Here is a 25,699-nt window from a genome sequence, read left to right on the forward strand (position 1 = left end):
GTTTCGTGAGGCACCTGCACCGTGGCTCAGTACGCTTGCTTGGCTTAGAGCACCCGACTTTGTTGGGAGTGCGGTGGGGGGCGGGCAGGAGCACGGGAGTGGGATTAAATGCACAATACCAGGGAGCACGCTTCGAAATGTATGTCAAGCTTGCAGGAGGAATTGGAATTTTTATATAAAATCCGAGCCACCCTTCTAGCCCAATGATTACCTAAGCAATTACTGAATTTTTGGAGTTCTAATGTGAAGGGGAAACATGCACAGATTTTTAATCTTCCTGTTTTGTTTTTGTTTTGCTTTTAAGTCACTAAGACGGCCATGGGTGTGGGGCTGTTGGGAATCTCAACTGTCCTGCAGATGATTCAGTAACCCCAGACTATCGTTTCGAAATGCATCCTTGAAAACGCCTCCTTGAGAAGGAGGTTTTACTGTCCCCATGTACAAGTGTGGGGATTCAAGCCCCTCCCGCCCCGCCCCAGAGCAGGAGGGGAGTGACAGAGCTAGGGCTTGGAATCTGCTAACTCCAAACAGCAGGATTGTTTTATTTGGCTGCACTGCCCTGCGAGGAACCCTTCAACTTGGGAAGGCTGGGAAGGGGGTGTCACGAGCCGGGGCACAATACTCAGCGCTATGCTCTGTAGTCAGCACCTTTTCGATTTGCTTTTGTTCCTACAGAGATCGCGTCTGCTCTTCCCTCATTAGCTTCTGGTTGGGCTCAGACCTGCGTCGAGGAGCCCGGAGATTTGAAAATGAACCCCACGGACACAGCAGACACCACCATGGATGAAAGCATCTATCACAATTACTATCTCTATGAAAACATCCCCAAGCCTTGCACCAAAGAAGGCGTCAAGGCGTTCGGGGGGCTCTTCCTGCCCCCTCTCTACTCCTTGGTCTTTCTGTTCGGTCTCCTTGGCAATTCTGTGGTCGTTTTGGTCTTGTTCAAGTACAAGAGGCTCAAGTCCATGACTGACGTGTACCTGCTCAACCTCGCCATCTCAGACCTGCTCTTCGTGTTCTCCCTCCCTTTCTGGGGCTACTATGCTGCAGACCAGTGGGTTTTTGGACTGGGTCTCTGCAAGATTATTTCCTGGATGTACTTGGTGGGCTTTTACAGTGGCATCTTCTTCGTCATGCTCATGAGCATCGACAGATACCTGGCGATAGTGCACGCGGTGTTTTCCTTGAGAGCGAGGACCTTGACTTACGGGGTCATCACCAGCTTGGCCACGTGGTCCGTGGCCGTGCTGGCCTCTCTTCCGGGCTTCTTATTCAGCACCTGTTACACGGAGCGCAACCACACCTACTGCAAAACCAAGTACTCTCTCAACTCCACGAGGTGGAAGGTGCTGAGCTCCCTGGAGATCAACATTCTGGGGTTGGTGATCCCCTTGGGCACCATGCTGTTCTGCTACTCCATGATCATCAGGACCCTGCAGCACTGCAAAAACGAGAAGAAGAGCAAGGCAGTGAGGATGGTCTTTGCCGTGGTGGCCCTCTTCCTGGGTTTCTGGGCGCCTTACAACGTGGTGCTCTTCCTGGAGACCCTGGTGGAGCTGGAGGTCCTTCAGGACTGCACCTTTGAGAGGCACCTGGACTATGCCATTCAGGCCACGGAGACCCTGGCTTTCGTTCACTGCTGCCTCAACCCGGTCATCTACTTCTTCCTCGGGGAGAAATTCCGCAAGTACCTCGTACAGCTCTTCAAAACCTGCCGGGGCCCCTTCGTGCCCTGTCAATACTGCAGGATTCTCCAGCTCTACTCCCCCGACACTCCCAGCTCGTCCTACACGCAGTCCACCGGGGACCACGATCTCCACGATGCCCTGTGAGCGGCGAAGAGGCGGAACTCGGAGCGAAGCTTCCCAGAGGAAGAGCTTACTTAAACTTGTATCATAGCAAGAGTTCCTGAGCCGGTGGCGGGAGGGCTTCCATCCACTGCCGAGCGCGGGCCTCTCACCCCACGGTCAGCTCCTCCTCTTGCCATCTGCGAGTGCGGTGGGGCGAGAGCACACCCGGGCCCCCGCATCCCCCCCCCACCCCCCACCCCCCCCCGCCCAGGCTTGCCTGCAGGGCTGAGTAAGCAGAAGGAGGATTCTGACCCGCATCTCAACGAGGTTACACATAACACTGTGCGGGAAGGACCATTCGTTCCCCTCTAACCTGCACCGATGGAGCTCTCCAGGGGGACCCGCACAGAACTGAATGGTGGAGTCTGTCGCTACTTCTTGCTATGAAAAACGGGCCCTTTAATTACTTCCTAGCTTTTGTGGAACAATATAGAAAACTTTGACGCACCGTCCTAGAGTTTTTCTAATAATACAGCTGAAGGACAGTAGATCCCCTGGAGCCGGGTGTGTGCAGAAGCAGATAGTGAAGCAATGAACCTCTGTCTTGATTCTTTTACCTTAAAGGATTATTTGGTAACGGAAGCCAAACTTCCGATGCTGATTCCAAGTGTGAGGATGTGATGCAAAGGCATTAGCAAGGTCTGATGTCCAAACGTGAAATACAAGGCATTAAAAAATCCAAACACACTTGTGGAAATTCAAACGTACTTTCATATGCTTATGGGCACGTTTTGTGTTTGTGGTAACAGATGATATTCGGATTTCACATAATACATAGGTGCAGACACAGGCATTTGGGGGCTTTTACTTGTTTACAAATAGAGCCTTCGAAACTAAAAATAACAAGGGCTAATAAAGTATGACAGTGAAGTGCCTGCAGTCAAGGGAGGCAAGAATAAGCAACTGAAAGCTATTACCGATGTGGCATAAACAGGAGTGTCGAGCATCTACGAAGTTGTGAAAACCGTCATGCTCTCTTTTAAAATACTGGCCTCCTTCTTAACTTTTGGACGACTCAAAATTTCACTGAGTCATTTCTCACAAGTCATTTTAATCATGTAGTTAATCGTTTGACACCGTTAAGTTAAATCTCTGTTCTTACAGACTTAATTAATCAGAATTAAGACTTTAATCAAGTTGGGAGAGACCTACAGTCCCTCGCAAAACAAAAACCTGTCTTGCAAACGATTCACCGAGTCACCGGTTGCAAATGCTTCTGTAAGTTCACACCTTGTTACATGCTCTACCTGTATAAAGGGTGCATTTCCAAAAAGTGTGTTTTTAAAACAGGGATTTTAAAGGGGGTAAGTCGATGTTGCCTTTATAGACGAAGATAAAATAAAGTTGTACATAGTCGGCCAGAGCCTTTTCTCCGGAGCCGGTTTGTGCTGGGTTTCCTGATGGGGCTGGGGACCCATGCTGCCGTGGGTGTGGAGGACCGGCCCGGCGGGGGGAGCCACGGGGCTCCCTGTGGGGCCGCTACGTGTGCACACGTGGGGTGAGGAAGGTGGCACTGGGATGCGGGGGTGGACAGCAGCGAGAGGCGGCCCACGTCCTGGGCGGCGTCCGCAGGAGACCTCCCTCCGCCTGGTGACGGCGGCCTGCAAATCTGGCCCTGCGTTCCCCTGTGAGCCTGAGCACATTCCTTTCCTCTCGGCCTCAGTTTCCTTTCCTCTGTGAAGCGAATACATTCCAGAAAGAAAGAGGAGGAGTATTTCCTGGTACAGCTTGTGACGCTATTCGTTTCATCGCAGTGAGACGGAAATTTTAGGGCACCGGAGAACAGACTGGTCACAGGGGTTTCGCTGCCCCTCGACTCCACGCACACGGGGGCAGACAGGGTGGGGTGCAGTCGACCCCCCGCTGCCATCCCTCCTCCTGAGCTCGGGGTCACCCGTGGGCCCGAGTCCGTCAGGCCTTCCTTCCCTGGGCCCAAGGCTGGGGAGTATCCCCTCGGGATGGGGGATTTGGAACCCCTGGTGACACTCGAACTCAAACGTGCCCCTCTCGGAACACTGCAAAGAAAGTTTCTTCCCATCCCGGGGACAGAAACACGAAAAACAAGCCAGCACGATTGCTGCGCAAAGGCAGGAACACAAAGGTGAGTGCAAGTACACGTTCTCCCCACCGGAGCCCGTCCCTTCCTCGCTGCAACACGCCCAGCTTCGGTGTGTTTTGCGCGGGGACAGTAGAAACAGGGTGACGTTTTGGGACGTCACACCACACGCGTGGTGGCAGCACAGCCCCGGGGCCGTACTGACGGCCGCTGGACCGCGTGCTTCTGAAAGATTAGCTTTATACTGTGTGAATTTTACCCCAACAGCAAGAACGACAGGCAACCGTCCTGTCATATGTGACCTAGAGCAGGCACTCGGATCCTACTGAACAAATACATTTCACCTTCTTCCAATAAGAAGGGAAAACACAGGGCGTTGGCAAAGGCTCTTCACACCTTTGGGGAGGTTCTCCTCGAGAAACCCTAACAGTTTGGAGCATCTGACGCCATTAATTCCGACGTGGCGGACGTCTGTTTTGCGCCAGGCAGGATGCTAGGTTATGGGGAGGGGACTAGGATACAGGAGGAAGTCCTGCGCTCGTGGGGTTTCTAATCTGATAAAGGGAACACACAGACGTCAGATCAACCGTAACGCAAGCCGGACACACACAACAGAACGTTTTGGGACCTTAGGGGAAGGAGAAATGGATTCAATTCCAAAGTTCACAACACAACGAGCCGTTGAAGCGGGCCTGTAGAAGGAGCATGATTTCGATGAACAGAAGGGAGGAAGGAAGGGCGCCTGGGTGGCTTCGTCAGTTAAGCGTCCGACTGCGGCTCAGGTCACGATCTCGCAGTCTGTGAGTTCGAGCCCCGCGTCGGGCTCCGTGCTGGCAGCTCGGAGCCTGGAGCCCGCTTCGGTCTCTGTGTCCCCCTCTCTCTCAGCCCCTCCCCCACGCATGCTCTGAATCTCTCTCCTGAAAGTAAACATTAAAAAAAAAAAAAAAAAAAAAAGACATGAGGAAGGACATTCTAGGCCGATGAAAGGTAGGTGGGGTTACGGGCACTCCATGATCAGGGAGTGCTGAGAGGTTTGTGGAGTTTTTGTAGAGACCACGTAGGGGGGTGTGGGGGACAGCAGCAGAGAAGGGAGGAGGATACCGAAGGGAAAGTAGGGCCCTGAGGGGCAGCAGTCTTGAGCTGCCTCCCGCTGGGCTGGAGGGGCCTAGCAGGTGCCGTGGTGTGCCGTGTACACAGCCCCATCCGCACAGCCCCGTCTACACAGCCCCGTCCGCACAGCCCCATCCGCACAGCCCCGTCCACACAGCCCCATCCGCACAGCCCCATCCACACAGCCCCGTCCACACAGCCCCGTCCACACAGCCCCATCCACACAGCCCCGTCCACACAGCCCCGTCCACACAGCCCCGTCCACACAGCCCCGTCCGGGACTGACGCACTCGCCACACCAGCTGCCGGGAGCATTGACAGCCGACAGCTCTGAGCCAGTCTCCTCTCAGGACCGTCCTCCCTGGAGCAGCTCCTGCCCTCCTCCTACTGGATAACGCGCAGAAGCAAATGCTCGCTCTCCTGCTTTAACGTGGGAGGACTCTGAGCGGCCTCTCGCATTCCAGAGCCCCCCGCAAGGCCGGCGGGGCCTCTGATGCAACCACGTTGCAGTTCAGTTTGTCCTGCTGTCCAGTCTTGCTTCCTTCATGCCCTCATAGGTGTTGCTCCCAAGGCGACTCCCCATGAAAGCCCCTGTATGCGAATCTCAGAGTGTTTTCAGGAACCCCTGTCTCAGAGCAGGACTTTGGCATCACATGGGGGCAAATGGGCCCCTAATACGAATGAAAATTGCCCCCGGGTGTGGGGAAATGAGAAGGCATAATCTTTGCCTCGGGGACGTCCTTCGTTCATCAGCCTCCGGCCACAGGCCCCGCCTGACTCTTGGTCCCTACGCTTCCGTTTGTCAGTTGCACCTTTGCTCCCGTTATTCGTCTGCTGCCTCAGTCCCCGAGGCATCTCCCCGTACACTACTCTCTGTCAAGGTCACGGACCATCTTTATCCTTGGCTGTGCTACAGCCACCTGACATCCTCTATTCTGTACCGGTCAGTGACTTCCTGGGCTCAGGTGAACCACACACCAGCTCCACCCATTTTTGTGTTCACAACACTTTACTCCTTAAACGTTTATAACGGCTCCAAATTCCCCTGGCAGAAGAGCCGAAATCCACCAGGTGCTTTCATATATCGAAACTCAATTCAGCGTCTTCGCAAAGTAGATAAGGTTGGGTTTTATTACCCCAAGAAACTGAGGTTAAGGGAACACAACATTCTAATCATGAATCAGACTAACTCCAGCAACAGTAACCCCCACCTAACTGCCTAGCACGATGCCTCGCACAAAGCAGTCGTTCCATTATTTTCTAATGAATGAGTGAACTTCCTTATCTCTTAATTAAGCTCTCTATATTGGCAATTCAAGTTTCTATTTCACTACACAAAGTTCGGCTGTCCTCTCTCTAAAATCCCCCCTATGTTTCTAATAAAACTGCGTGTGACAGAGTTCAAAGACTGATTGAATTGTCTCCTGGTTCCAGAAATCAGTGGGTGTTCTTTGGGCCAAAAATTACTTTGTTAAGACTTTTGCTATGAGCGTGGTTGCAGAAGTCTGCATTCTCATCGTCTCTAGGAAGCCATAAAACAACAGCAAGAAGAATGAATTAAAAAGCAAACTCCATTTTCAACCAAACTTAGAGAGAGACAGACTTTTCAGGTTTCACACTGAGGGCTACTAAACGCGGCCACCGTCGGGCAAGAATTACGTGGGAGCAAGTAAAGAGGAGGGCAGTCAGAGGGGCAGCGGGACAGACCTCAGATGGCCTGCAGACATGCGAGTCCTGAGGGCGGGACACGGCGTGAGTCAGAGCTGTGGATATGGACAGGGCTTGAGGCAGAAACCCTCCTGGTCCCAGTCTGGTTCCGAGAAGCAGAGGAAGCAGAACTGCCAAATTTCCAAAGGTCAGGGGCGGAAACAAGAAGGGAGTCACTGGGCTGCGAAAACAGCCAGCCTGCAAAATACCACACCCTCCCCGACACCTTCCCCCCGCCCCATGCACACACCCATACACACAAAACATGCTTAACGATTCCAAGGTAGACACTGAGAAAAGTAATATTGACTATAATCAGGATAGGAAGACTATACAAGTGTAGGAATATAATATTCTGTTACCATCATCAAATATATCTATCTCCGCTCAAAATGCGTACTGGGCAGTCCAGAGGTATTCCAGCTGAAAACCAAAGAAGAGAAGGAAGCCGGTGTCCCTTCTACGAAACATCGTGCTGGATGCACTAGCTCCATGCTATAAGAGAAAGAAATTAGTGGTCTAAAAATTGGAAAAGAGGAAAATTCTCCAAAATACCTGACCCGTACCCTTCAAAGCTGAGCATCATCAAAAACAAGGAAAGTCTAAGAAACTGTCACAGCCAAGAGGAGCCTAAAGAGATAAGACAACTAGATGTAACTAGTTCTGGAATGGAAAAGAACATCAGCTAAAAACTAAGGAAATCTGAATAAAGTCTAAGCATTAGTTAATAATAATTTATCGATATTGGTTCATTAAATATAATATACCATGCTACTGTAAGATATTAATAATAAGGGAAATTACAAGTAGGGTATATGGGATCCCTCTGTACTTTCTACATGATTTTTTATAAACCTAGTACTGTTGTGAAATATAAAGTTTATTTTTTAAATTGGAAAGGAAAAGACAAAGTATCTCTAGTTGTAATGATAGTATTGAATAACTGGAAAACTTAAGGGAATCACCAGAAAAAATATTGTGAGTCACAAGATAATTGAGTTAATAGGTGAAAGCACTAATACATAAAACTCAATTACACTTATGTTTGCAAATAACCATTAGTTAGAAGATGTGAGGGAAAAACAGACCCGCATTTTGAAAGAGCATGGAAAACTCCTAATTAAGATACATATTATATATCTGAAATACATAGGATTTAGTGATTCATCACTTACATATAACATCCAGTGCTCATCCCAACAAGCGCCCCCCTTAATGCCTATGACCCATTTAGCCCACTCAAAATTCTTCCAGCAACCTTCAGTTTGTTCTCTGTATTTAAGAGTCTTTTATGGTTTGCCTCCCTCTCTTTTTATCTTATTTTTCCCTCCCTTCCTCTATGTTTATCTGGAAAAACCCTACTTAAAAAATGTTTATTTATTTTGAGATCGAGCACAAGAGAGGGAGAAGGGCAGAGAGAGGGAGGAGAGAGAGAATCCCAAGCAAGCTCCCGCTTGGGGCTCTATCCCTCTCTCTCTCAAAAAAAAAAGGGGGTGGGGGAATTTAGTCTATATTAAAGATGGCTTTTTAAATCAAATGAGGGATACATTAAATTTCTTATTTAAGGAGTCAACCAAATGGACTGCCCTCTGGGGGAGAAAAATTAAACTTTGATTCTTATGTCACATCATACGTGGTTAAACTTCCAAAAGATTGGAATATAGATTCCAAAAGATAGGAATATAGATTCCTATATTTAGGAGCGCTTGGGTGGCTCAGTTGGTTGAGGTTGATTTTGGCTTAGGTCATGATCTTCTGGTTCGTGGTATACAAGTCCCACGTTGGGCTCTGGGCTGAGAGTGCAAAGCCTGCTTGGTCTGCTCTCTTCTTCTCTCTCTGCCTCTCTGTCTCTCTCTCTCTCTCTGTCTCTCAAAAATAAACATTTTTAAAAATGGGCAAAAGTTTTAAAAAAAAGATAAAGTATTTAAATGTAAAAATTGGAACCACAGAAGTTCTAATAGGAAACACAGGAGAATTTCTTCATAATTTGACATTGGCAATGGCTTTCTGAAAATTCAGAAGACCTAAACAGATTAATAAATTCAGCTTTGTGAATGTAAAAATGTGCACGACACAAACATCACCAAAAGAAAAATCAGAAGACAGACAACAAATAGGCGAAAATATTTATATGCAGTTGAACTCGTTCTCTAATAACTAAAGTGGCACATGCATTCTCAGTACTTTTCTATGTGGTGGAAATATTTAATAATGGAAAGTTAATTAATTAATGGATATTCATACTACGGAATGTGATGCTATTAAAAAGAACGCTTTTGGTGTCCTGGAAGTGAAGGGGCCATGTTGGTGGGTGACCCCGGGAAAGGTACCAGGCGAGAGGCGAATCGGGAGGAGTGGTAGCACGTGCAGTCCGCGGGTGAGAGACGGCAGGCTCTGGTGAGCGCAAAGGCAAGAAGGATGACAATGGCATCGGCACGGCCATTGACTTTGTGCTCTCCAATGCCCGGCTAGTGCTGGGGGTGGGCGGAGCAGCCATGCTGGGCATCGCCACAAAGGCAGGTAAGCAGGTGAGCCCATAGGAGAACGTGGCAAGTCTACTTCTAGGACTCCACTCTGAAGAAATAGGTGGCAATACAAATAAATCTATCCCAAAGTACGATGGGGCAATCAGTGCCCCTACCAGCCCCACCCGCCTGAGCCATTCAGGGAAATTCATATCTTTCAGTACTCACTCTAAACATCAATGGACTCGATGCTCCAGTCAAAAGACATGGGGTAACAGAATGGATAAGAAAACAAGATCCATCCACATGCTGTTTACAAGAGACCCACTTTAGACCTAAAGACACCTGCAGATTGAAAGTAAGGGGATGGAGAACCATCTATCATGCTAATGGTCAACAAAAGAAAGCCAGAGTAGCCATACTTATATCAGACAATCTAGACTTTAAAATAAAGACTGTATCAAGAGATGCAGAAGGGCATTATATCATAATCAAGGGGTCTATAGACCAAGAAGACCTAACAATTGTAAACATTTATGCACCAAATGTGGTAGCACCCAAAAATATAAATCAATTAATCACAAACATCAAGAAACTCATCGATAGTAATACTGGAATAATAGGAGATTTCAACACCACACTCACAGCAATGGACAGATCATCTAATCAAAAAATCAACAAGGAAACAATGGCTTTGAATGACACACTGGACCAGATGGACTTAACAGATATATTCAGAACATTTCATCCTAAAGCAGCAGAATATACATTCTTCTCCAGTGCGCATGGAACGTTCTCCAGAATAGACCATATACTGGGACACAAATCAGCCCTAAGTAAGTACAAAAAGATCGAGATCATACTGTGCATATTTTCAGACCACAATGCTATGAAACTCGAAATCAACCACAAGAAAAAATTTGGAAAGGTAACAAATACTTGGAGACTGAAGAACATCCTACTAAAGAATGAATGGGCTAACCAAACAGTTAAAGAGGAAATTAAAAAGTAGATGGAAGTCAATGAAAATGATAACACCAAAACCCGAAACCTCTCGGACACAGCAAAGGTGGTCATAGGAGGAAAGTACATAGCAATCCAGGCCTTCCTAAACAAGGAAGAAAGATCTCAGATACACAACCTAACCTTACGCCTTAAAGAGCTGGAAAAAGAACACCAAATAAAACCCCAAAACAGCAGAAGACAGGAAATAATAAAGATTAGAGCAGAAATCAATGTTATCAAAAAAAAAAAAAAAAAAAAAAAAGTAGAACAGATCAATGAAACCAGAAGCTGGTTCTTTGAAAGAATTAACAAAATTGATAAACCACTAGCCAGTTTGATCGAGAAGAAAAAGGAAAGGACCCAAATAAGCAAAATCAAGAATGAAAGAGGAGAGATCACAACCAACACAACAGAAATAAAAACAATAATAAGAGAATATTATGAGCAATTATATGTCAATAAAATGGGCAATCTGGAAGAAATGGACAAATTCCTAGAAACATATATACTACCAAAACTGAAACAGGAAGAAATAGAAAATTTGAACAGACCCATAACCAGTAAGGAAATCGAATTAGTAATCAAAAATCTCCCAAAAAACAAGAGTCCAGGGCCAGATGGCTTTCCAGGGGAATTCTACCAAACATTTAAGGAAGAGTTAACAGTTATCCTCTTGAAACTGTTCCATAAAATAGAAATGGAAGGAAAACTTCCAAACTCTTTCTATAAAGCCAGCATTACCTTGATTCCAAAACCAGACAGAGACCCCACTAAAAAGGAGAACTATAGACCAATTGCATCCTGATGAACATGGATGCAAAAATCCTCAACAAGATATTAGCCAACTGGATCCAACAATACATTAAAAAAATTATTCACCACGACCAAGCATCCGCAGGGCTGGTTCAATATCTGCAAAAACAATTAATGTGATTCATCACATCAATAAAAGAAAGGACAAGAACCATATGATCCTCTCAATAGATGCAGAGAAAGCATTTGACAAAATACAGCGACTTTCTTCATAAAAACCCTCAAGAAAGTAGGGATAGAAGGAGCATACCTCGAGATCATAAAAGCCATATATGAACGACCAAACGCTAATATCATCCTCAATGGGGAAAATCTGAGAGCTTTCCCCCTCAGGTCAGGAACAAGACAGGGATGTCCACTCTCACCACTGTTATTCAACACAGTATCGGAAGTCTTAGCCTCTGCAATCAGACAACACAAAGAAATAAAAGGCATCCAAATCGGCCAGGAGGCGGTCGAACTTTCACTCTTCGCAGATGACATGATACTCTATATGGAAAACCCAAAATATCCCACCAAAAAACTGCTAGAACTGATTCATGAATTCAGCAAAGTTGCAGGATATAAAATCAACACACAGAAATTGGTTGCATTCCTATACACCAACAATGAAGTGACAGAAAGAGAAATCAAAGAATCGATCCCATTTACAGTTGCACCAAAAACCATAAAATACCTAGGAATAAATCTAACCAAAGAGGTGAAAAATCTATACACTGAAAACTATAGAAATCTTATAAAAGAAATTGAAGAAGACACAAGGAAATGGAAAAAGATTCCATGCTCCTAGATAGGAAGAACAAATATTGTTAAAATGTCAATACTACCCAAAGCAATCTACATATTCAATGCAATCCCTATCAAAGTAACACCAGCATTTTTCACAGAGCCAGAACAGATAACCCTAAGATTTGTATGGAACCAGAAAAGACCCCGAATAGCCAAAGCAATCTTGAAAAAGAAAACCAAAGCAGGAGGCATCACAATACCAGACTTCAAGCTATACTACAAAGCTGTATTCATCAAGACAGTATGGTACTGGCACAAGAACAGACACTCAGATCAATGGAACAGAATAGAGAACCCAGAAATGGACCCACAAACGTATGGCCAACTAATCTTTGACAAAGCAGGAAAGAATATCCAATGGAATAAAGACAGTCTCTCCAGCAAGTGGTTCTGGGAAAACTGGACAGCGACATGCAGAAGAATGAACCTGGACCTCTTTGTTACAGCATACACAAAAATAAACTCAAAATGGATGAAAGACCTCAATGTAAGAAAGGAAGCCATCAAAATCCTCGAGGAGAAAGCAGGCAAAAACCTCTCTGATCTTGGCCGCAGCAACTTCTTACTCAACACGTCTCCGGAGGCAAGGGAAACAAAAGCAAAAATGAACTACTGGGACCTCATCAAAACAAAAAGCTTCTGCACAGCGAAGGAAACAATCAGCAGAACTAAAAGGCAACCAACAGAATGGGAGAAGGTATTTGCAAATGACATATCAGATAAAGGGTTAGTATCCAAAATCTACAAAGAACTTATCAAACTCAACACCCAAAAAACAAATAATCCAGTGAAGAAATGGGCAAAAGACAAGAATAGACACTTCTGCAAGGAAGACATCCAGATGGCCAACCGACACATGAAAAAATGCTCAACATCAGTCATCATCAGGGAAATACACATCAAAACCACAATGAGATACCACCTCACACCTGTCAGAATGGCTAAAATGAACAACTCAGGAAACAACAGATGTTGGCGGGGATGCACAGAAAGACGATCTCTTTTGCACTCTTGGTGGCAATGCAAGCTGGTGCAGCCACTCCGGAAAACAGTATGGAGGTTCCTCAAAAAACTAAAAATAGAACTACCCTACAACCCAGCAATTGCACTACTAGGCATTTATCCAAGGGATCCAGGTGTGCTGTTTCGAAGGGACATGTGCATCCCCATGTTTATAGCAGCACTATCCACAACAGCCAAAGTATGGAAAGAGCCCAAATGTTCATCAATGAATGAATGGATAAAGAAGATGTGGTATATATATGCAATGGAGTATTACTCCTCAGCCACGGAGGGGGATGGGGGGCCAAGGCAATGGCAGTCCCCGACTCTCTACACGAACTATTAACAGCATGTTTAAAACCTGGAAGGATAAACCTCGAACTTAGCCCCCAAATCGTTAGCCATTAAAAAAAAATTCTCCCCAGATTTATCGAGCTATTATTGATGTTAGTCATTTCATAGAAGGAAGAATTACACTTTATACTCTCTAGGCTTCTTTATTTCTTTAAACAAACATGCATCACTTTCATAATCTGCCAGAACAATAGAAATATTTCCATTTTAGAAAATAAAAGGAGATCTTTGTGGTTATGGGAAGCTAAGGAACCGCAGAGAGAGACTCTAAAAAAGAGGGCTCACGGGTGAGGTGAGCAGGGGGACGCTCAGCCTGACATGACACCTGCCCACAGAGGTCTCGGTGCTTTGCCGAAGATGCTGACGTCAGTGCTGGGAAGGGGCGTTAGGGTTCACAGTGAGCGGTGTGTGCAAGTTGGCATTAGAAGCCTGCAGAACGTTTTTTTTGATCACACAGGAGATAAACGAGACTATAATTGGAGCCCAGCGAGGCAGGAGAACGATCTCCATCGAAAGTGCACTGTGCAGCCTCCGCTCCGTGGTTGCCTTGGTTGGAGGGAGGGATTCTTCCTAATTTTGATGACATCACCATGAACACATCACATGCAAATAAAGCGAACAGTGGTTCAGGTGATGCGCTTTGTGGTCCAGCTGGGCTCTTCTCGGGGGGATAACTGAGGAGGAGTCAGACGGGGCTCACGCAGTGGACAAGGAGGGAGCTTACGAGGGAATGCGTTTGAACTCTGCGTTCTTGGGGTCACAGAATTGCTGAGCGGTTCACTGGAAGCCTTCTAATTAAGGTGCAGCAAAAATTCACAGTTTGGGGGTCCTCCTGTTTTCCAAAGCTTACCGAGACGACAGCTAACATGCAACAAGAGAGATTCAAAAGATGGTTTTGGAGGTGCCTGGGTGGCTCAGTCGGTTGAGTGTCTGACTTTGGCTCAGGTCATGATCTCATGGTTCGTGGGTTCGAGCCCCGTGTCGGGCTCTGTGCTGACAGCGCGGAGTCTGGAGCCTGCTTCGGATTCTGTGTCTCCCTCTCTCTCTGCTCCTCCCCAGCTTGTGTTCTCTCTTTCTCTCAAAAATAAACAAACATTAAAAAAAAAAAAAAAAAAAAAAAAAGATGGTTCCATACAAGAGCTACTTTGGGAAAACAAACTGACACTTATTTGAAAGTTGAACATATACCCACCGTGCAATCCAGGGAGTCTAGACCTAGGTATTTCCTCAAGTGAAATGAAGATCTCAGTAGATCTCAGTCTATAAAAAGCTCTATTCTAGAATGTTCATACCATCATACTTCATGGTGAAGGACTGAATGCCTTCTCCTTCAGAAGATCAGGAACAAGACAAGTATGTCTGCTGTTGCCACTTCCATTCATGTTGTACCTGAGGTGCTTGGCAGGGAAACAAAGGCAAGAAAAAGAAACAAAATGCACTCAGATTGCAAAGGAAGAAGTAAAACTCTGCCTATAAAGTGACATAATCTGAGGAATCTGTAAGAAAGCATTAGAGCGAACAGATAAATTCAGCAGACTATAGGATACAGTGGCAATATGCAAAAATCAATTACGTTTCTATCTACTGGCGATGAGCAATCCAAACATGAAATGAGAAAACAATCCCATGTACAAGGACATAGATAAATTTAACAAAAAGGTGCAAAATATGTGCACTGAAAGCTAGAAAACATCACGGAAGTAAATAAGAGGTGCACTAAGTCAACGGAAGGACATTCCGTGCTCATCGACTGGAAGATTTGGTAGCTTAAAGATATTTTTAAAATGTCAACACTTTCTCTTTTTAAAGTTTATTTATTTATTTTGCGAGAGAGAGAGAGAGAGAGAGAGAGAGAGAAAGCGGATGAGGGGACAGAGAGAGAGGGAGAGAAAGAATCCCAAGCAGGCTCTGTACTGTCAGCGCACAGCCTGACACGGGCCTCGATCCCACGAACTGTGAGATCATGACCTGAGCCGAAGTCAGACACTCAACCGACTGAGCCACTCAGGGGCCCCAAAAGGTCAGTACTTTCTAAATTGATTTCTAGTTTCACTAAAATCCCCATCACATCCCCGGCTGGCTTAAAACGTTGTGTGTGTGTGTGTGTGTGTGTGTGTGTGTGTGTGTGTGTGTGTGGAAACTGACAAGCTGATTCTGTAGAGCAATGAAGGGAATCCAGAAGAGCTAAAACAACTTTTAATGAAAATGAAGTTGGAGCACCCCGACTTTCCAATTTCAAAGTCTACCACAAAGCTACTATGATTAAGACAACGTGGCACAGCATAAGGACAGACATGAAGATCAAGGGATTAGGCTTGAGCGTCCAGAAATAAACCCTCATGCTTATGGCTCACTGATTGTTTAACACGGGTGTCAAGATGATCCAGTGGGGGGAAAGAGTGGTTTCTTTCAACAACTAGTGTTCAAACAACGAGACATTCACATGCAAAAGAATGAAGCTGGACCACTACCCCACTCCATACACACAAAAAATTAAAATAGATCCCAGATCTAAATGTAAGAGCTAAAACCGTAAAGTTCTTAGAAGAAAACAGTCATAAATCTTTATGACCTTCAGTTAGGCAAATTTGAGGTGATGAAAAGCTTTGAAACGTAGATTGTAGTGACAGTTGCACAACTCTGTGAATATACTTAACATCATTGAATTGTGTATTTTGTTTTTTGTTTTGTTTTTACTTATTTTTAAAGAAAGACAGAGAGTGCACATGAGCAGGGCAGAGGTGGGGGGAGAGAGAGAATCCCAAGCAGGCTCCACACTCACGCAGGGCCTGATACGGGGCTCAATCCCACGACCCAGGGATTATGACCGGAGCCGAAATCAGGAGCTAGATGCTCAACCGACTAAGCCACCCAGGTGCCCTCAATGGTGCATTTTCAACAGGTAAATTTATATTATATGAATTATATCTCAATGAAAATATTTAATAAAAGAATGTGTATAATAGCTTTATTCATAATAGCCAAGGGGCTCAGTCAGTTAAGTATCTGACTTCAGCTCAGGTCATGATCTTGCGGTTGGTGAGTTCAAGCCCTACGTCAGCCTCTGTGCTGACGGCTCAGAGCCTGGAGCCTGCTTCAGATTCTGTGTCTCCCTCTCTGCCCCTCGCTGGCTCACACTCTGTCTCTCTCTCAAAAATAAACAAACAGTAAAAAAAAAAAATTCATAATAGCCAAACACTGGAAATAATCCAATTGTTCACTAGCAAGAGAATGGATAAACAAGCTTGGTATATTCATGAAATAGTACACTACTTAGTAATGTTAGTGAAGGAATCATCATGTACGCAACAACATCAATATGCCTCGGACACATTATGTTGAGCAAAAGAACCCAGACGCAAAAGGCACGTATCGTATGATTCTATACAGATGAAGTTTTAGAACAGGCAAAATTCATCTATGGAGAGGGATGCCTGGGTGGCTCAGTGGGTTAAGTACCACCTCTTACTTTCGGCTCAGGTCATGATCTCACAGTTTGTGTGTTTGAGCCCTGTGTTGGGCTCTGTGCTGACAGCTCGGAGCCTGCTTAGGATTCTCTCTCTCCCTCTCTCTCTGCCCCTCCCTGCCCCCCTCTCTCTCTCTCTCTCAGAATAAATAAGTTTAAAAAACCCTAATCTGTGGAGGAAAAAAAATGATAACAGCTGCCTTTGGGGGTGTAGTATCTGCTGCAAAAGAGGACAGAGGAATAAACTGCGTGATGGAGATTTCCTAGATCTTACTGGGTGTGGGCGACCTGGGTAGATACATTTGTCAAAATTTACTGTACTGTACCCTTAAAAATATGCATGTTTTATGGCACGCAAATTGTACATCAATAAAAAAATACTGCCACCATGCCCGGCTGGCTCCGTCAGTGGCACGTGCAACCCTTGATCTCAGGGCTGTGAATTCGAGTCCCATGTTGGGTGTGGAGGTTACTTAAAAGAATAATAAAATCTAAAAAAAATACGCTGCAGAAAAATTACAGGCTCAAGCATCTCGGGGGACCAGAAGTGGGAAATGAAAGAAAGCGGTGAGCAAACGTTGAGACCTCAGGTCCCTCGGATCCTGGACCCTAAAGCTGGCAGGCTCTGCCAGCAGTTCTGATCCCGTGGGCCAACTCTGCTCTTTTGATATGGGGGGCTTGAAGCCAGAGGCTACATCGGGCCAGGGCGACCTCACCCCTGAAAGAAGACGAAAGAATTGCTTGTTGGCAGCTGCAGGCCTCGTAAGCCAGAGGATGAACACCAGCTCACAACTAAGACTTGAACTAAGCCCCAGGCACGGGGCTCCGTGACCCGATCTGCGGAACCCCCAGAACTACAGGGCCTGAGATCCGAACCACCGACATAAGGCCTGGCTGTAGACTGTAACTCTAACCTACTGACTGGAAGGAGTGTTAAGCTGAAGTCTCTAGAAGCAGAGTCTGAGACGGGGGGTCCAGTGCAAGTGGTGTACCAGGGGCTGCTCTGTGGAGAAGGGAGGAAACGATGTAGGATAGGGCAGGGGAAGAAGGTAAGTGAGGGTGCGTTCTGTATTAGGGTTCTCCAGAGAAACAGAACCAATAGGAGATTATCTATCTATCTATCTACCTATCTATCCATCCATCCATCCATCCACCCACCCACCCATCTGTCATCTATCTAGAGACTTTTCTAAAGAACTGGTTCATGTGGTTATGGAGGCTGACAAGGCCCAAGGTCTGCAGGGTGCGTCTGCAAACTGGAGAGCCGGAAGAACTAATGGTATAGTTCCAGTCGGAGGCCTTGAACCCCAGCGAGAGCCAGTGTTTCAGTTTGAGTCCGAAGGCAGGGCCAAAACCAATGTCCTACCTTGAAAGCACTCAGGCAGAAGGAATTTGCCTCTTTTACTTGCGGGACGGTCAGCCTCTTCGTGATATTCAGGTCTCCACCTGATGGGGTGAGGCTCACCCACACTAGGGAGGACAATCTGCTTTTCTCAACCTAGCGATTCAAATGTTAATCTCAACCAGAACCCTTCACCCAGAACAACGGCTGACCAAATGTCTGACCAAATGTCCCGTGGCCTAGTCAAGTTGACACGTTAAAATTAACCGTCCCAAGTTCCCTGCATTGGCCTGATCCCACAGGGCCTCTCAGGCGTGAATTGTACCACAGAATTAATCCCACTTTGAGGCACAGGGTCTGGTCTCTTGTGTCCCCATGTCAGTGAGGCATCCCTGACAAGTTAAGCCAAGAGTAGTTCTCTGGGGAAGGGAGCGACCAACGCTCACAGCAGACAGAGGAGGGGTGTGCCAGCAGGCAGAGGCTTCTGGGTAGGGCACCCACAACATCCTGTACAGAAGCAACCTCGAGATTCCTATATAGGGATGAGGAGCACAGACAGACAGACACACAGACAGAAACAAATCTTTATAAGCAAACTAACAGAAAATCTCCAGTGAAAATGAGCATGCAAACCCAAATCCCACAGTCCAAGGAAAAACTATACTTCTAGAACAATGAACAAGATCAATAATCGAAACAGGAGCTCACTTGAGATGAACTCAGTGTAACAGAACAGTGCAGGAAATACTTTCAAATAAACATGCTGATCTGTCTTGAGGAAGTCACAATGCCCAGTACAGTGACAAAAGATCCTACATTCACCGACACCAGGATGGGCTGATCCTACCAGAGGTGTTAAAAGACACACATGTGGGTGTCAAAAGTAAACTCCCTTCTAGAACTGAACTTAATTTCTATTTTGAGATCCCAGTCCTACCGGAGGGAAAGACCCAATCTCAGTCAATTCAGTGTCTTACCTGCTCCCCTCTTCCTCAGTACCATGCGGTGTTACCATTTTGGAAAAGGGACTCTGGTCTTGGTCACCTGTTGACGTCACTACCTGGTGAGCAGCACCTCATCCTGTCTGGGCCTCAAACATCAATCCATGAGGTGACCTGCTGAGCTGACCCGCCCTCGCGTCCAGGACTTCCCCAGGCTACGTATCAGATCCTCTGGTGACACAGGACACGCTCCATGTTTTCCTGTTTACTCTGTGGCCTCGGGAGGCCTAGTGAGGCTGTCTGGGGCCTCTGCTACTTCATGCTGCTCTAGCCGGCACCGGAGACCTTCCTCCTGCCCCCCACTCCATGTCTGGCTCATGGGAACCCTCGAAGGCTGTGTTGGTCCACGTGTAGACACCCATATGCTGGGCTGTCCCCACACCTGCCCCGCGACGGGGATCTCGGGGATCGTGCTTCCTCCCCACGCTTGGTCCTGGGACGATGGCTCATAAATCCCCGTTTGCTCAGGTATCAGAACCTCGGCGGGGATTCTATCAACGCGGCCCAACCCCAAGGGCTTGGTCACGAGAGGTGGCAGGGCAAGGACTCTTCTCAGGGACTCAGGGACGCTTACTACCATCTGCCTGTTTTGTTTTCCTTCTGACTCCTCTCCTACTACTCTCTCTCAGCCCATCGAGGCCGCTTGCCTCCAGGACCCCTTCCAAAGAAGTTGGCCTTGGGGGGCAAAGGTGAGGATGTGTCACTTCAGGAACACAGATGGGACGTGTTTAATTTAAAAATTATGATAAATTCAGATGTGCGAGTAGACAAAGAAGAGGAGGGAAGTGAAGATGAAAGGATGGGCACACAATTTGGAGGATGGGAGAATGTCTTCTGAAAACTGGCGTATCTAGGGGCGCCTGCTGGCTCAGTCAGAAGAGCACGCGACCCTTGATCTCAGGTTTGTGAGTTCGAGCCCCACGTTGGGTGTAGAGATTACTTAAAATCGTTTTTAAAAAACTGGAATATCTAATATTCAAAACTCCTAAACTTGTGCTGTTGAAATACAGACCGCCCCTTGCCCCCAATCTCTTTAAAGCCTCTGTAGAGTTCTAAAGATAAAACGGCCTGATGTGGGTGAGGTTTTTGTGAAACTCAAGGGACTCAGCTCCACATTTGAGTCAAGATACTGCAAACGAGTGTGTGGGATGATCGTTCACGAACTGAGCTAATTCAGTGGAAGCAGAGGCAGAATGTCTAGCCAGAGGAAATGATGAGAAAGTAAGCCCTCCAGGGGTTCACAGAAACATGGGAAGGTTTTGAAGACAGATCTTATCTAGATCCTTAAAGAGAAGGACACCTGGCCTCACATGTGCATTAGACACGTCGGAAGGGATGTTGGAGACACGTGGGCCCCCTCTTAATCTGTGGACACAGTCACAGAAGAACTCACTCACCCATGAGGCACTGACGGAGAACCTTCGAGGGGCTAGACGTGCTGGGTACCAAGGATACAAAATGAAAATCACATGGAACTTGTCATGAAGGCTCTCTCAGTCCGTGGTAACAAACACGCACAATGAGATGAGCTACGGGCCGTAGAGAGGGATGTAACCAGGGAAGGAATGAACAGCCCCTGCACCAACGAACTGCAGGGGAACTCAGCTCTTGGAGAACGTGTGGGGGCTTCCTTTGTGCCCCACGCATTGCCTCTTCTGCCCCCCGAGGCTCCCAGAACGGTCTGCCAACGTGGTCCTAATCCACGAGTCTGCATTTCTGCCACAGGGCGCTGGATATTTATGTATGTGTCCTTTGCCTAATTAAAAGTGGGAAGTTTCTCTTTGTTGATTTCTGTGATCGTCATGAACTACTGCTTCCTGAGCACAGGGAAGGACCTGCTCCAGGAGGACCGCTCCCTGACACCACAGCTAAGCTTGTGGGAGAGCGCAGGGAAAGCATCGAGAACAAGTGTCATCAAAACAGGAAGGTGCCCATCATGTCAAACACCTCTGGGTGAGATAACGGCCTTAGTGTCCAGAGTCGGCCCGGAGAACAACAGACTCTTTCTGGAGAGGGACCTTTGTCCCAAAGAGACTGGGAGAGACTCGTGGCACATTGGCTTTTCGGGGGCAGGTCGTTCTTTCTCAAGTGGGTGTTAAAGGCAATTCTCCTCCATTTTCCATACGCGCAGCCACCAAAATAAAACAAATTCCGTAAGTTTCAAGAGCTGAGGACGGAAATAAGCTCCTGTACTGCCTGAGGGTCTTCCAACAGAGGAACGCACGGGATTCTGACACAATAGGAAATTTGTAACAAAAATTCCTGCACGAAGTCCAAGCTTTCCTTTCTTTCAATGGATGAACAAACCCAAGGCAAAATAGTCTTTGGGGTAACCCAGAGAAAGAGGCAGAGCTGCGAGGTGGAGGCCTTGCCTGGCCCACTGGGGTGACTTGGGAAGTGAGGGAAGCGGGGGGAGGGGAGCGCGGGGGAGACTCAGCCTGAGCCCTGGTCTTCTCCGTGCTGCTGACTGGCTGTGACTTTGAGTCTCTGTTTCCCTTCTTGGGACTCCAAGTTCTCTGCCTTCAGGATACAGACTAAAATTGGATTCTTTTGTAGTTCCCGAAGTTCTACTTAGTTCTTTTCCAAATCCGTGATGTGTCATCATAGTTTCCCATCCCCTGCAGATCTTTTCAACGTTGTTTATTGGTTTGTAAATCTTGTATTTATTTTAAAATATGTCTCACGCTTTCAGTATCTAAAGCCTGCATGGGTCTGCTTCTGCTGGTTCTAGAATATACCGCTTCGTTTCTGTGCGTGTATCTGGTCATATTTGACTGTGACTGCTCATTGACCCTGAAGATTCTTTGGGGGGATTTCCCAAGATGTGGGGTGAAGCTGCCCCTATCCCAAAGGTGATTTTGAGTTTGCTTCTGTCAGACACAAAGGGGCACTATCGGGTTTGGACAATACTTCAGCTCACAGCCCGACGTTTATCGGACCGCCTCAGTGAGGCAAGTTTAGACCCCAGGTCTACACAAGGGCTGGCCTGTGCTCACAGCCTCAGGGAGGGCTCAGAGCAGTGATTCCTGTCTTGCCGCACATCAAGCACTTGTCCCTAAACCCCTGGGATTCAGCGAGGGAAAGGAGGTTTCCATTTGCCCCACTCGTACCCTAAGGATTGTAGCCGCCCGGGGGGACGCGGGGCTGGCTCCTATTAGACTTCCCGACCTGGAACACCCCTGAGCCCGTCCCTCGGGAAGCCACCCCAAGACAGTTCCCAGCCTCTCTGTCAAAAATATATTTAAATATGTATATATTTTTTAAGATTTTATTTTGGGGGCTGCCTGGGTGGCTAGTTGGTTGAGCGTCTGACTTCGGCTCAGGTCATGATCTCACGGTTTGTGAGTCTGAGCCCTGCATCGAGCTCTGTGCTGACAGCTTGGAGCCTGGGGCCTGCTTCAGACTCTGTGTCTCCCTCTCTCTCTGCCTGACTGTCTGACTCACGCTCTGTCTGTCTCTCTCTCAAAAATGAATAAACATTAAACAAATTTAAAGATTTTATTTTTTTAAGTAATTTCTACACCCAACACGGGGCTTGAACTTGCAACCCCAAGACCTAGAGTCGCATGTTCCTCTGACTGAGCCAGCCGGGTGCCCCTCTTCACGTGTGTTATGCATACGTGTTTAGAATTGATACATCTTCTTGATGAACAGTAGTTTCATCATTTTGGGGGTGGCTTTCTATTCCTAGAGATATTTTCAAAATTAAAGTCTGCTTTTTGCCGACTATCACTTCCGAGCATGAACTTTAAGAGCCAAGGAGTCATTTTCCACACTCCCTGTTTCACACTTCGGTAAGCTGTGGGAGGAACGTTCCAGGTGGCGGCTGTTCTGTCAGCCTGGGTCCTAGTGTGAAAACAACTGGGAACTGAGACCCCTAAGTGACTGGCAAAGGACGTGTAGCAAGAGAAATAATCTTGTTTTAAACTACTAAGATTTGGGTGTTGTTTGTTACGTAACATAACTCAGCCTGTACTGACTGATACAGAAATATCGGGCTAATGCCTCGAAAATGTTATCTTCGTTAGACGATCATATGAGACACTTGGCATCGGGTCCCCTGTCACCTCTGCACCCCGTATGTTCTCAACACTGCCCGTCCCCATCACTCACCTGTCAGGGACTGACCTTGCTCTCTTGTGGCCTTGCTCCCGTATACGGTTAACTTCACCCAGAACACTTCCCCCGCCCTTCACGCGGCTAAAGCTTGTCTTTTTTTTTTTTAATGTTTATTTATTTTGAGAGAGCGAGCGAGCTGGTAAGGGCAGACCGAGAGGGAGAGAAAGAATCCCAAGCAGACGCCACACTCAGCGCAGAGCCTGACACAGGCTCGATCTCATGACCGCGAGGTCATGACCTGACCCAGAATCAAGTCGGACGTCTAACTGACCGGGCCGCCAGGCGCCCCAAAAGCTCATCCTTCAGGTCTCGTTTAAGAGGTCTGTCTAGTGACCCAGGGCAGACGCAAAGGACGCTTTGCCCAAATCTCTGTTACGGACTAGTGTCCCCAGTGTCTGGCTTCTGTGAGGACTGGTCCAGCCTCACAGATGCCCTCGTCTCTTGACTTTGGCTACCCGCCGTGAGCATAGCCAGTTCCTCTCCTCCTATGGCAACCTGCGGCCAACGGCTGGCCTCCGTGGGGTTGGGTAGTAAGCCCGCCCCCCCATCCCCCCCCGACTCAAGGCGAGGCCAACTCTGTGGTACAAAGAGTACGTGTGTTTCTCTGGAACCGGCAGCCTCAGCTGACCGACCGACCGACCTCAGACACGAGTGCGCCCCGCCGACATCAGCAGAGTCTGGTCCAGACTGGAACGGCCCAGCAGAACCGTGAGCTTAGGAAACAGCTGTTGTTTTCAGCTGAACTTAGTCTCCCTGCTTATCCTTATTCCCCCGCCCCCTGTTCTTCCCTATTCCCTCTCTCCTCAGGGCATGCCCTCTATAAACCGCATGTGCCAAAGCCCTTGTCTTAGGTCCTGCAGGACGACAGGGTCCCCGACTGCCTGTTCCTGGGCCGTGAACCCGTCCTGCACCGCCCCTCCACTGTCCCGGACGTGGTTTCATTCATTCAGCGATCATGCCTCGAGCCTGTCTGGTTACTTACCTCTCCTACTAACTACAAACTTCCTGAAGGCACAGGCCTTGTTTTTATTATTACTGCTATTGACAGTAGCTGTATGTTCTTAAAAAAAAGATGGAGAGAAGGGTGGTAAAGTGGTTACCGTTTTGTCTTCAATGCCCGGCACGCATTAGGTACTCACTGATAGTTGAATGAACGAGGGAATGAATGAACGAATGAATGGCTGTCCGGGACTAAGCAGAGAGATGCAGGCTGTAAGCACTTCTGTGAGCACATTGGAGATGAACGGCATTTCCATAAAGAATGGATCTTGGAGACTTTTCGGGTTCAAAGACCAAGGACTTCAGCGATAGAATTTCTCCGCCGAAGAAGGGCTAGATCCAGCGTAGAAAAACACGGGAGCAGAAAATGGCTGAATTTTGCTACGAACAGAAAGAGGAGCATGTGGGACCGAGGCGACGTTGAACGGTCTTACTCAGTGAGGAGGGGCTCCGGGCCGGGTGCTCCCGCGGCCCGGTGCACACATTTTACACGTGTTATATGTTGCCGCACACGCACGGCTGAGGAGGTGGTTATTCCCGAAAGCATCGCTCTGTTTGAGTGCCTGTGATGGGAGACTCCTTCCTAGCTGGAAAGAGGTGAAATGCTGGTGTTCAGAGTTGGGAAAAAAATCAGATGATCATCTCAGGCTCCTTTCTCCGCCCTCCACCTCCGTTCTCCTGAACAGTCAGAATCCCGTCCACAACCACGTTGGTTTCTGTAGAGTCTGTAACAAGACGAACGTGAACCTGCAAACCTCGGGACAGGGCCTGGAAGGCCAATGTGTTCCAGTGAACACTGCCTTTCAGCTCCGCTCCTGGGGGAGTCTGCTGAGGGTCAAAGGGCCAATGAAGGGCCAGACTCTGCAACGGTGGGTTTTGTCGGGGATGGAGGCCTGGTGGGGACGATCCCTCACTTTCTGACCTGCGTCCACCGGGGTCCCACCTGCGCAGGCCGTTCTGCTCTCCCCGCGCACGCGCACGACCAAGGGGCATTCGCCAAAACCTGGGGCCACAGGTCACGCCTGGCCTGATGGCAGCCAGGCAGCATGGCTGAAACAGTGTTTTGTGTTTTGCGTTTTCTCCAAGGGAATACAAAACTGTGTCCTTGCAGCCTAATCGGCCAAGGCAACCTGTCTATGGGGAAAGAGTGTGGCATTTGTAGGCAAGAGACTGGAGTTTCAGTTTCGGCCCCCACAAGTGGGGTAAATCACAACGTCTCCTACTTCTCGGTTTTCCTAAACTACAAACTGGGCTGCATATCCCTTGACTTATTCCTTCAAAACGTTCTAATAAAGATTCAAAGAGTCACTGGATGCAACATAAAACATTCAAAGGACTTTGCACGGATTTGTTATTATTGTCGTTGTTTTATGACCATTGCTAAAACGCCATCAGAGTCTAGGACAGGAACCTAGAAACTTCAGAGGTTAACAGACGTGTGGACACTAAATTCAGGACACTACCATCCGGGTGGAGAGAGCTCCAATCCCCGCATCTCTCGCACTCCAAACTCTGGTCAGACTGAGCTGCACGGCATCAGCTTCTGGAATTCTCCACCCTCCCTCCAGACCCTGGACCTCTGCAGGCACTGCTTCCCTCCCTGCAGCATCGTCTGTTGCCT

At 47.5% G+C, this 25,699-nt stretch overlaps 1 protein-coding gene across 4 annotated transcripts in view; it reads left to right on the forward strand.

Annotated features, from left to right (window-relative positions):
• CCR4 (C-C motif chemokine receptor 4) overlaps positions 1 to 25,699 on the forward strand; it is a 46,643-nt gene that overhangs the window by 18,503 nt on the left and 2,441 nt on the right. For 3 of the 4 annotated variants that reach the window (XM_019418589.2, XM_019418590.2, XM_053904079.1), the window contains one exon: positions 676 to 2,042. The exons of the other annotated variant lie outside the window; for it this stretch is intronic. In XM_019418589.2, coding sequence (XP_019274134.1) covers positions 750 to 1,832 — 1,083 coding nt within the window. In that variant the 5' untranslated portion in view covers positions 676 to 749 and the 3' untranslated portion in view covers positions 1,833 to 2,042. Of the gene's footprint in view, positions 1 to 675; positions 2,043 to 25,699 lie in introns of those variants that run through there. 4 annotated transcript variants of the gene reach the window in all.

Source organism: Panthera pardus, unplaced genomic scaffold (genome assembly GCF_024362965.1).
Source record: "Panthera pardus isolate Hobbes unplaced genomic scaffold, ASM2436296v1 HiC_scaffold_16, whole genome shotgun sequence".
NCBI lineage: Eukaryota > Metazoa > Chordata > Mammalia > Carnivora > Felidae > Panthera > Panthera pardus.